The sequence below is a fragment of the Meriones unguiculatus genome, chromosome 8 (genome assembly GCF_030254825.1).
Source record: "Meriones unguiculatus strain TT.TT164.6M chromosome 8, Bangor_MerUng_6.1, whole genome shotgun sequence".
NCBI lineage: Eukaryota > Metazoa > Chordata > Mammalia > Rodentia > Muridae > Meriones > Meriones unguiculatus.
This window is the reverse complement of record NC_083356.1, coordinates 18,063,427-18,075,940: the sequence shown is the minus strand read 5'-3', so window position 1 is coordinate 18,075,940 and position 12,514 is coordinate 18,063,427. Positions and strand designations below refer to the sequence as shown.

Genomic DNA, 12,514 nt, shown 5'->3' with positions numbered 1-12,514 from the left:
CTGGGGGGGAGGATGGGTCCCATGAGCCCCCACCCCCAGCAGAGGAGCTGGGGGCAGTTTGTGGCATATGGGGGGGAGAAATAGCTTTCTTTAAGCATGTAGGTCCACCATACTCCATTGGATGGTCCACATCCAGGAGTCTGTGGGCAGCACAAGCTGTACTTGGGGCTATTAAAAAAAAGACACGATGTTGGTGGATCTGGGAGGAGTTAGGGGAGAAGGAGGTGGATATTATCAAGACACATTAGACACATATTAAATTCTCAAATTGTTAATAAAATAGTATATATTTTAAAAGAGAGAGAAAACTCTGGTCTTTCTGGCCTGGGGGACTAATTTGCAGAAGCAAAACCAGCCACAGCATCTAAGGGGAGTGACTGGCAAGACACCCCCTTTCTGGCTGTGAGATTCATCCAAGTGTCTAGCTGGTTTCAGGGAACCACGCGTGGACAAGCATCCAGCTGAACATAAGAGATCTAAACTAAGATATGAGCTCTCCCTCTGCAGGCAGGACAGCGTTCACAGTTAGCTGCCCATCGCGATTAGCCGTCTTCAGAGGACACACAGAAGCCCGAGGCTCCACAGCACATCGGCCACTCGTAACCACGGCTGCGGCCACACGTGTCTGCTGAGCACGCGAGGTGTGGCCAGTGCAAGTAAGTAACTGCTTTTCACCTTTTAAGTGCTGATTAACCTGAATTTCCAAAACTATGTTGATTCTGTTATGGAGAAACATCTAAGTGTGTTTGAAGAGCTGCCGGTGGTGACCTAATGTTTCAAGCGAAAGTTTCATGAAGTCAGGGTCAGATCACGTATTTCCAGTGGAGTTGCAGTGCCTGGGCTGAAGCTCTGTGTGTGTGTGTGTGTGTGTGTGTGTGTTCACCATGTTTAAAGACTTCAGACATGTGAAGAAGGTAAAATATGAACAATGTCAACAGTGGTAGCACTGAAATGCAATGGCATTTTGAACTTTCATGATTAAAATTAATTCTTGGGCCACAGCAAGATGGCTCAAGAGATGGTGGGGCTTGCTGCTCAGACTGCCAACCTAAGCTCAATTTCTAGGAGCCACACGGTAGAAGGAGAGAGGTGACTCCCACAGTTGTCTACCGACCTCCACATGTACACCATATCATGTACACACACACACACACACACACACACACACACACAACCAAATAAACAAAGAGCTCATTTAACCTATCAGTCACCTTTTAAGGTGGCTGCTAGAAAATTTACCTGTATGGCTCACTCAACATTTCACTGGACAAATCTGGTCCGGGCCATATCCAAACATACTCAAATATGAGCAACCATGAAATATAACCCTTCTCAAAAGATAAGACCATCTGTGGGGCCAACTCAGAGATGAGCAGCGTGTTCGCTGCACCGGGCAGGGACTTGAGAGCAGCTCTTTCGATTGTGTTTAAGGAAACACGAGAAAGACAAGCAGAAGAGGGAAGCCTATGCAAGCAGTGAGGGGTCCAAATGAAATGCTAAGCGTTAATACACAATGTCTGAAGTTGCGGCCTCAGGGGATGATGGACCAATCGCAACACCACGGGCGCAGGAAAAAACAGAGTAGATTTGGGAATAAATAGATATCTGCTATCCACTCTGAAAAATACAGAGAGTATAATATTCTTAAAACAGAGAACTGTGGGAGCCCACAGGGACAATGCCAAATGCCTGATAACGGAGAAGAGGGAACTAAAACCACATCTGACTAAAAATGGTTGAGAACTTTCTGAAAGACAAAACTGAACAGAGGCAGGTCCCTTGGGGAACGATGTGATGTGAGAAAGAAGAAACAGAAGCCAGAGCACAGGTGTCCTGAGGCCAGGGCTTCACTCAGTAGCCCAGGTTAGCCTCCAACTTGCTACGTAGCCCCGGCTAGGCTGGAATTTGAGATCTTCTTGCCTTGGTTTCCATAGTGTCACGGTGTGTTCCACTGCACCCCACTAAATTGCACATTTTTTTTTTCAAGAAAAAAAAATAGCAGTGGAAGAAATGTGAATTCCTGGAGTTAAAACAGGAACTTGGTGACACCTACAGGCCACTGAGCTAGTGTATGCAAATAGGATAAGGGTGGTGCACACATCAAATTCTGAGATGAAATAGGCTTCAAAAAGCACCGCCATAGCCTGAAGCCAGACTGTTTAAGAATGAAGAAGTAAAGCGTGATCACCTGTGTGTGTTCACGTCGTATGAACACACACTGTTCACATGTGTGCACAAGTTCAATCCTCGAGCTGGAAAGGAGGCTACTGGTGGCCTGGCTGAATCCTCTACTCTTACTGTGCTCTGCTCCTCACAGACTGACACGAGCTGATTCCCCCTGCCTTTATAGCCCTTTCCTTAAGGGCCCTGAGGGCTCGTACCAGACATCTTTACTCTTTCCGCTACCCTGCTTGGGGTAGACTAGTCATTGGCCCAAGAACCCTCACCATCCACATGCCTCCCAGTTCCTGGCATCATCCCAGCTGCATCCCCTCCCTGGCTCCCTACAGCCTGGGAGAGGACAGACTGTCCCCTCTGCCTGTGCACCATGACCTCTCCCTCTCTGTCATTTCACTAATATCTACTGCAGACTCAACAGAAGGGTAGTTACGTGTCCCTCCCAGACAGACTTCCTGCAGTCCCAACCTCAGTAACAGAAAGTCTGCCCCTGAAATGACCCTTGCCCCGGGCCTTATTAAACCCCAAGTCTGCTGAGCCAGGAGCCCCCTGAGGGCAGGAGGCGGCCTCACTCAGTGTGTGCCACTCCCTCCCATGCCCAGCACTGCTGCAATACACTAGGCGCTCCCCAACTACCCTGGTTTCTCACATCTTTAAGTTATATTTACTGCACATTTGTGTGAACATTTGCGCGTACGTTGTGTGTATGTGAGCTTATACACAGATGTGGAGAGGGGTGCCCATGGCTGTGCACACACTTGGCAGAGGCCTCCTCTATCCCTGGCCGGCTAGAGCGCCTCTGGATCTGCCTGTCCCTAACCCTCAGCCCTGGCGACGGATGCTTACCACTGTATCCGCTTATATGTGGTTCTGGGGACTGAGACTCAGACCCTCGCGCTTGCACAGCAGCCAGTGAAGCCTCGAGGTCACCTGCCCAGCACAGAAACCCACAACACACCCCCACGCTGCCGTTGAACTCAGTCCAAACCACTAGACTCTATGGGAAGCACCACGAATTTTGATGTGAGAACAGGTGCTGAAATGCTAGGCTCTAAAATACAAACCGAGGGGCTCAGCAGTTAATAAAGCATACCGCTCCTGCAGGGACCCCCAGGTTTTTTTCCAGCACCCAGTCTGGTGGCTCACAACCACCTATAACTGAGGCTCCGGGGACTCTGATTCTCTCGTCTGACCTCTGCAGGCACTGCCCCCATGGGCATATACCCCAAAACACACCCAAACACATAGTTTAAAAAAATATTTAAGCTTCTCCTGGAGATGCATGCCATTAATCCTGGCAAATGGGAGGCAGAGGCGGGTGGATCTCTGGGTTCAAGGCCAGCCTGATCCATATAGTGAGTTCCAGAATAGGCCAGGCTACAAAGTGAGACTCTATCTCAAAAAATAAAAGGCAAGCAAACAAACAAATCTTTATACATAAATATATACATACACACACACACACACATACCAAATATTTTTACATAGAAGTCTTTTAAAGGAAGAAATGATAGGAATGACAGGCATACTGTTGTGTGCAAAATATGAGCAAATGGATGCTGCCCATGCCAGACTGGCCGAATCCCAAGTGAACAACGTTCAAAACTCCAGTTGTTCATGCGGGACAGTGAGGAGAAGGCAGAACCGTCCACTGTCTTCTGCCAGCACCCCTGGCTTTTCTGGAGCAGCCCGGCCTGAGGGTCATGGCCCCTACCTGAGCCAGCAGGTCCTGGAACTGATCCCTGGTGAGTGGCAGGAGGTAGGCGGTGATGACGCGCCTCAGCTCCCCCTTCGTCACCGTCTGGTTGCGGTTCAGGTCGAGGACCTGGAAGACTTTTTTCAAGTCTTCCCTTTTGTTGGAAATCTTTTGAGATAAAATCCGCTCCACTTCTGAGAAGGACAGGACTGGGTTGGCAAGAGCGATGGCTGTGGATGAGACAGAGATACCCAGTGAGGGTGCTTACACACACGATGGAGCCCTGCTGGGTTTCTTCGGCCTTGTTCGCCTATTGACTCGTTTAACACCGTGACAGGGAAGATCTAGTGTTTACCTCAGGAATCCGGTTAGCGCAGGATCACATCCTTTAAGGGAAAGAGCTGAAGGCGACCTTCCTTACAAGGACACGGGATACAGGAAGAAAGCTTGGGTGGTGGAAGAAACGCATCTCATAAGTAAAATTTTCTTTGACAATTTTTTTTTGTGTGTGTGTATGCATGCACGCGTATGTGTGTGGGTGACAGGATGCCAAGGCATGTATGTGGAAGTCAGAGGATAGTTGAAGGGAGGAGTAGATTCCCTCTTTCTATCTTTTGGGTTCCAGGTATCAAACCCAAGCTTGGGAGCAAATGCCTTTACCTTGTGAACCACCTCAACAGTCCTCAATGAATCTTTAGTGTGCATGTGCGTATGTGTGTGTGTGTGCATGCGTCTGTGTACACGTGTGTTCATGTGAGTGCACATGGATGGGTCGATGTGCATGTGGAGGCCACCCCTGGGTACCTTCCTCAATCTCTTCTCCACTTTATATTTTGAGACAAGGCCTCACATCAAACCCAGAGCTAATGGGCCAGCAAAACCCAGCGATCCTCCTGCCCCACCTCCTAGCCCCAGGATCACACCCCCACTCTTGGTGGGAGCTGGGGATTTGAACTCAAGTTCTTAGGTTTGATCCACTGAGCCACCTCCTTGGCCCCCAGATCAATCCTGATAGCATCCTATCTTCCTTGCGTGACCCTGACAGATTCTTGAGGGGAAAGCTTTGATTTGCTGGGATCCTTTTCCTTGCCAAGGCTGGAGCAGGAACAGTGGTATGAAAACGCACACCATGCTCCGGATAAGCAGCAGAGGCTTCAGCTTCCTGGGGTGGGGAACCCCAACTGATGCTTCAGGGGTCCACATGTCACCCATGAGAAGTGACAGGCTACGGACCCCTCTGACTTCTATCCCAGACAGGAACAATTTTGGAGAGAAATACAGTAATTCAAAGAGCCCTAGGGCACTGGGACCAGTGTGCTGGCATGGGGTACTCTTCGTATATTCCATTGCTGACAGAGAAAAGAGGAAGCTAAAAACAGCAGCCTGGCAGGTTTATTACCTAGGCCTTTTCTGACACAGTGACTCCAGTGTGTGCCAAAGGCTTCATTAAGGCCTTGTCTTTTATATTCACAAGGGTAGCCAGGGACACCTAGCTCTAGTTACTTCCTTAGAATTTGCATTTCTTATCAGCCTGAGGAAAGTAAAGGCTTTCGCCCCGGGTAGACTGGACCAGACCAGGAACTCAGAGAACACTTCAATGACAGACGTCATCATCCCCAGGGCTCTCTTGGGTCACAGTGTAAGCTGCCTGAGTCGAAGGTGCTACAGGAAAACAGCGTGGGCTCCCCAGTCTTGCTGTGATGGACATTGGCCTACTCTTGCCTCCTAAGGTTAGGTTGTGGGCAAGTCCTGGACCCACTTTGTCACAGTCCAGGCCTATGCAGGGCCCCACTGGGGAGACTGGGGAGGTAGGAGATGCCTCTCACCCTCAATGTCATGGCCGCCTCCCGGAAAGTAGCTAGAACAACAGAATGAAAAGTAAGGTGCAAAGGCAGGCTTACATATCCTAGGGCCAATGAAAACCTAGAAATGAGGTGACTGCTCTGGGGTGACAGGCTTCCATTCTAGAAGAAAGCATTCTAGTGGCACTGTTTGGAGAGGCCGTGGGGCCTTGCTCTCCAGTATAAGCAGATCACTAGAGAGGGGCTTTGGAGGTTATATACAGGCCCTGGTGTGTTCCTTCTTCCCTTCCCCTCCCTTCTGTTCCCCTTCCCTTCCCTCCCCTTGTCCTGGTCTGCCATTATGTGAACAACTCCCACCAAACCCTTTGGTGAGCTTAGCTGTTCCACATGACAGACTTAAACCCTCTGCAAGAGTGAGCCTCAACCCTTTCTCCTTTAAGTTGTTTCTGCCAGGCACTGTGGTCACAGTGACACCACACTGCTATAATTCGGTGCCCCTGAGAACAAGGAGCAGGGTTGAAGGGAGTGGGTGCTATGGCAAACAAACAAGAGGAGTCCAATAGAGAGGCAGCACAGCCAAGAACCATGGATGGACCTGAAGACCTGGGGCTCCACGCTCTGGTTTACAGGATGTCACCATGACATTTCCATCAATAGAGTGATAAGAACCAATGTCCTTCCTCCACTTCCCTCAGTTACCACATGGAGGAGGCAGGGCAGGAGAGGAGGAAAAGCAGGGGGGGAGGCAGAGCAGGGCAGGAAGGGCAGGGGGCAGGAAGGGCAGGGGGCAGGAAGGGCAGGGTGGAGGCTGGTGGTGTGGAAACAAGGCAGGTGATCCCAGCTGCCCAGAAGCATGCTTCTGAAGCTCTATCCAATGTGAAGGTCATAGAACAGAAAGTAAGAGCAAATTAGGGAAATTTTTAAGAAGCAAAAACCACAGAATGATTTGATGTGTCCTGGGAAGTGGGAAAAACTAAGAAGGCATGAAGCCTGACTGGGGGCCATGGTCTCCCCTGAGAGGACAGCAAAAGATGCAGGAGCTGGAAGCTTCCAAGATGGCCACAGTGAGCCCTCCCCGTGCAGTCTTCCCTCACGCTGTCAGGCTTGGCCTCTTTCCCCGTGGCTGTGATCAGATACAAAGCAACTTGAGGGTGAAATGACTTATCTGTCTCTCCATCCCAGGTTACAGTCTGTCACCCAGAGAAGCCAAGGAGCAGGAGCTTGGCGCCATGGCCACATCCGTCCTCAGTCAAGGGCAGGCAGCAATGGATCGATGCCCTTCTGCGTGTGCTCAACCCAGGGCCCAGCCCGTCACACCGTGCCACCCACATTCAGGGTGGCTCCTCCCACCTCAAGTAGCCCAGTTATGAAAATCCCTCACGGGCATGTCCACAGGCCAATCTAATTCAGGCAGTGCCTCAGGGAGCCCCTCACCCAGGTGATTCCCAATTGCATCACGTTAACCACGAAAATAACCATCGCCGTCATGCCGCCGATCCTCCCAACAAGAATTGAAAGGGGTTTTCTCCCCCAGCTGCAGCCTCTGGTTGCCCATGGCATCAGCCACCTCAGTCCCTGAGGCCAGCAGCACCATGGGTAAAGCGTGAGACCATCATTCTTTCCAGCCACTGTGAGTAGGGCTTCATTTCCCTGCAATCAACACCTGGGGCTGAGGGGGGCAAGGTTGAAGAGAGAGCTAATGAGTTCACAGTGGCATGTCTACGTGCGCATGCCCTCTTGAAGGCTGAATCTATCTATAATAGGAAATCAGAGTGACTGGGGTAAGGCAAGCCACATGGGAGCCAGAAACCTGCAGCACAGAAATCAGGGGGGCCAAGGTAAGCAGGGGTGCCTAGGAAGCCCCAACTTCGCTGGAAGTGGGATTCGCCATTCCAGAACTACTGACAGGGCACCTATCACTGTCGGCCCTGTTCCTGGTACCAAGGACACTGCAGTGGCCAGGCAGGTCCAGCCTACCACCTGGAGGGACGAGGCAGACAAGAGCAGGCAGCCAGTCTGTCACGGGTGATGACAGATGGTTGGGAATGCAGCGAGGGTGGCAAAAGAGCAGCAGCACGTGGGATCGTGTCACTGTGGGCTGGTCTAGCCAGGCAGGTGGTCCAGGATCTCTCTCTCCTCAGGGAGCTTGGGAGCCTAGACCAGAACACTAGAAAGGAGCCACCAGCTAGCAAGCAGAGGTGACTACATTCCAAACGTGGACCATAGCAGCCTTGTCAGAGCTCGGGGGAGGAGCAACCTGGGTCTGTCTGAGGGAGCGAAGAGGCCAGGGTGGTTGTGAGAGAAACAGAAAAGACCAGGGTGAGGGAAGTGGGGCGCATGCGTGCGGGCTTTCAGCACCTGAACAAAGGACCAGGTTTTTTGTTTGTTGGTCGGTTGGCTGGTTTTTGGTTTTTCAAGACAGGGTTTCTCTGTGTAGCCTTGGCTGTCCTAGACCAGGCTGGCCTCAAACTCACAAAGATCTGCCTGCTTCTGCCTCCCTGAGTGCTGGAATCACAGGCATGTGCCACTGTGCCTAGGGTTTTCTTTAAACACAAGGGGAAGGCTTAGGGATCACCAGGGAAGCAACAGCAATCCACCATTCCAGCCACTACAGAGAATGGACTGAAGAAACAAGAAATGAGGGAAGAGGCTCAGAGAAGACATCAGGCACCCACCCCATGAGGAAATGGGGGTGGCTTGACCCAGGTGCCATCCTGAATGTGGACCACAGACTGGCATAAGAAGACATGGTGTGCTGGCCTTTGCACTGACCGGTCTCGCAGACAGTGTGGCTCGGGGATGGGCAGAGACTGAAGAAGCAGACTGGGACCCTGCCCAAGCTTGATGTGAGGACCTAGACCAACAATCGTGCAACTGACTGAATACCAGCAGGGCAAGGGGCCTTGGAGCTTGGGGAGGGGGTGGAGGGGAGTGTTTGCAACCAAGGTGCAAACAGAAGGCCAGCCAAGCGGCAGAACACGTGACCTTGAGCCTAGTGGGGAAATCAGTATAAAACTGGGTATAGGTCGGTTACACGTGGCATTTCAAAATGTGGAGCCAGGGTAGCGAAAATGAGGAGAGGACTGAACGCAGATCCTGAAGGCTGAGGAAAGCCCCAGAACCTCCCATTAGACCCAAGGATGCTCAGCAAAGCGTCAGGCTCCCCATCCTCTCATCTCCCTTCCTAGCAGCCACTGGGTCACACAGAGGAGCTGTGTGCTGCAAATCAGCTGGGGTGCACAGTTCTTCCTGGGCCCACCCGCCAGGGGCCACGGGGATCCCTTGGCAGTGAATGCTTCCACCCTGAGATCTCTTCTCAGACGCTCTATGTACTTATTAATTGCTGTCCAAGAAGCCCCAACTTGACACTCAGAACCATGAGGTAAAGGCAGCATAGTATCAACAGGAAACTGGAAGTGCTTGAGAGCAGCTTTTGGTTTCACAAGCCTGATGCAGCCCCTCAGACACAGCCAGGCTCAGCCCCTCAGACAGAGGCCTGATGCAGCCCTTCAGACATAAGCCTGAAGCAAACCCTCAAGACACAAGCTCAGTGCAGACCCCAGACACAGGCCCGAGGCAAGCCCTTCCGACTACAAATGAAAGCCAGACCTAAACCTCCTCAGCTGCTGCTGGGAGAACCATCTTCCAAGAGAGCAACTGGACAAGCTTTCCAGTGCCACCGTGGGAAGTCAAGAATTACAGAAGATTGCCACCCTGGACCTGCCATGACAGCAAACAGGATGAGTTAAGTATATATACCAAGCCAAGGCATGAAGATGTAGCAGAAACCAAATACCAGAAAGGGCAAGCTGGGCCTCGACAGCCCAGAAGGACAGTGCCTTTTCTCTCTGCTGACAGGAGGGGACAGACGAAGCACAGACAGGATAAGAGGAAAACAACCCAATACTCAGCAGTCACAAGTACATGTGAGGAGCAGCCAGGCAAGTGGCAGATTGCTAGCTACATAATAACACCCTAGCGCAGGAGGTCTGCCATAGCCAAGGTAGCTGTTCTCCACGGGCTGGCTACAGGGGGAAGAAGCAGGACAAATCCCCATAGAATACATGGAGTCTCTGCCCGGGGAATGGCAGGGGCCTGTTGCAGGTTCAAAGCAAGGGAATAGAGTCAACAGGCATCCCCCACATGCAGAAGCTGTCAGCAGAGCTGGGAAACTGAGGACTCTGGAGATCCTACCCTGCCACCACCACTCAGGTCCAGGAGGGCTGTGAGGCAGGAGACTGCCCCTGGGGAGCCAGTTGTTGGCTCATGTGCCGTGTTTAGCAGCAGACTACATGGAATGAAAGAACCAGGAAATGTAAAGTTGAAAAGATAAAAAGACATTTTAACTTACTACTTTCATCCATATTATTGATTCAGTCATGTCTGTGTCTGTGTCTGTGTCTGTGTCTGTGTCTGTGTCTGTGTCTGTGTCTGTGTCTGTGTCTGTGTGCCACCTGAACACAGTGCCCACAAAGGACAAAAGAGGACCTAAGATTCCCTGGAGCCGCAGTTACAGCCATTACAAGCTACTTGATGTGGGTGCTGGGACTAGAACTCCAGTCCTCTGCAAGACCAGCAGGTGCTCTTAATAACTGAGCCGTTGCTCCAGCCCCCGATCAAGCCATTTTTCAAAAAGGAAAAGGGCAGACCACAGCAACTGTACTTATCTGCTGTTGTCTGCTTGTACAGGTTACCCAGAGACATCTCCAAATCCACACACGTTCATGGAGCACAGAGAGCTGAGCTGCTGGTGGAGCGGAGAGGAAAAAGTGGCACTAGCATGCGCGCGCGCGCGCGTGTGTGTGTGTGTGTGTGTGTGTGTGTGTGTGTGTATGGGAGTGTGGGAAGGCTGCACATGTACTCAGGTTCTTTTGAACACGTACATGCATGTGTGTGGAAGTCAAGTCATCCTGCTCTATCGCTTTCCTCTATGTTTCCAAACAGGGCCTCATACTTGGACCTGCTGTCTCTGTCTCCCTACTGCTGGGACTGCAGGCGGACGACACCGTGTCTGCCTCTTCCTCATGTGGGTTCTGGGGACCAAACTCAAGTCTTCATGCTCGCTCGGAGGCACTTTGCTGACTGAGCGGCCTCCCCACCCCTGCAGCACAACCATAAAAAAGAATTTACATTTATTTATCTTATTGTATGTGTGCGAGTATGTGCGTGTGTGTGTGTATCTGTGCACCACCTCATGCCTGGGTGCCCGTGAAGGCCAGAAGAAGGCACTGTATCCCCTGTAGTTACCATGGTTGTGACTGGGTGCTGGGAATCAAACCCAGGGCCTCAGCAAGAGCAACCAGTGCTCTGAACAGTGGATCCAAATCTCCAGCCCCAGAATTAACTTTTAAAGACAAAACATGTCAGTGATTTATTTTATTTTATTTTATTTTTATGTAACTGGAAAACATGAAAAAGCAAATGCCAAAGAAACACAGTTGAGGCAAAGGCAGATCAAGGGTCACAGTTCCAGGCAAAGAACACTTGCGCCCTCTGGAAATAAAGCTCAACCTGCCATCTGGAAATGGGCAGCTGACAGAGCAGGCACCTCATGGAGCCAAAAGGGCAGCTGGCTAAAGTTGAGGAAGAGAACTTAAACCATTATTGAACAAATCAAGGGTCTTGGGAGACGGCTCAGTGGACCAAGCTTGCCCAGCAAGCATGGTGACTAGAGTTTGGCTCTGAAGAACTCATGTAAAGCTGAGGGCAGAGACAGACACCTATAATCCCAGCATGCCTAGGACACTAAGACAGGACTCAGAGACACCATTCCCAGACGCTTGCAACCCAGCTAGTCCGGCCTACACAGCAGGAAACAAGAAGGGGGCCTGCCTCAAATAAGTTGGAAGGCTGGGGCTGACATCCAAGGTTGTCATACCACCCACATGCTGTGGCACACACACACACATACACAGCTATTGTACGAAGGCATTCGTGTGTGAGAGTGTGCGTATGTACACACTTTAAAAAAAAAAGAAAAATGTAATTAAAACTTAAATGTAATTACATCTACTAATGGACAAGATCTTACAAGATAATATTCTGTTGGGAAACTTATCAACAAATGCCTATTATACTCTTCGGGTTCCCCATGTCCCAGCTTCTGGGGGAGTCTTTCAGTAGTGTTTAAGAACTCTGGGAGGTGGATGCCTCGACTCAGTGGCCCCCTTCACACTAGTCTAACATGGCACTAAAACCTCCCCACCTGCACTGTTCCATAGTCACAGAGCTACAAGCTACAGCAGCTCTGCATTTTACTATGTGATTTCTTGCGTCGGAAATCGCCCTTCCCCCTTAACAAGAGACCCCATGTTAGGGTAGATGGTGGCCACCAGAAATCAAGCCTATATCCCCAGGCTCACTACTAGCTGCATAGGCCCATTGGAGTAAAATCTCACCAACTACCGAGCACGTGTTCAATGTGACTAGTGCTTGTCTGTGCTCGGGGGGCACATCCATTTCTCCTTCACAAGGCCCCCATGCCATCCTGCCTCCTTTGGGTTTCCAGCCCTTGCCCTCGATGCTGTATCCATGCTTCGGTCTCACTCAGTATTCAGCCTGCCTCACTTCCTTTTTTCTGGCTGCTTTCCTGCAGGGCTGGCCTTTTATCAGGCCCAACTCTCTTCTCTGCACCTGTCAACAGTGCTCATCCCCAAACCAAAGCTCAAAAAAAAAAAAAAAAATGCTTTTAAGTAGCGGATGTATTGAGGAAATGAGTGAAGATCTAAAGACATATAATTTGGGAAAACATTAAGTCAAATTTTGTTGCCTTTAAAACTGAATGAAGAATTCAAATGGCTTAAACATGAATCCCCACCAAAAAAAAAAAAAAATCACT

General features: G+C 50.6%; 1 protein-coding gene across 1 annotated transcript in view; it reads right to left on the bottom strand.

The window, feature by feature from the left end:
• Positions 1-12,514, bottom strand: part of Efcab6 (EF-hand calcium binding domain 6) — a 184,841-nt gene that overhangs the window by 151,423 nt on the left and 20,904 nt on the right. The window contains exon 4 of the mRNA XM_060388917.1: positions 3,893-4,104. Coding sequence (XP_060244900.1) covers positions 3,893-4,104 — 212 coding nt within the window. The remainder of the gene's footprint in view (positions 1-3,892; positions 4,105-12,514) is intronic.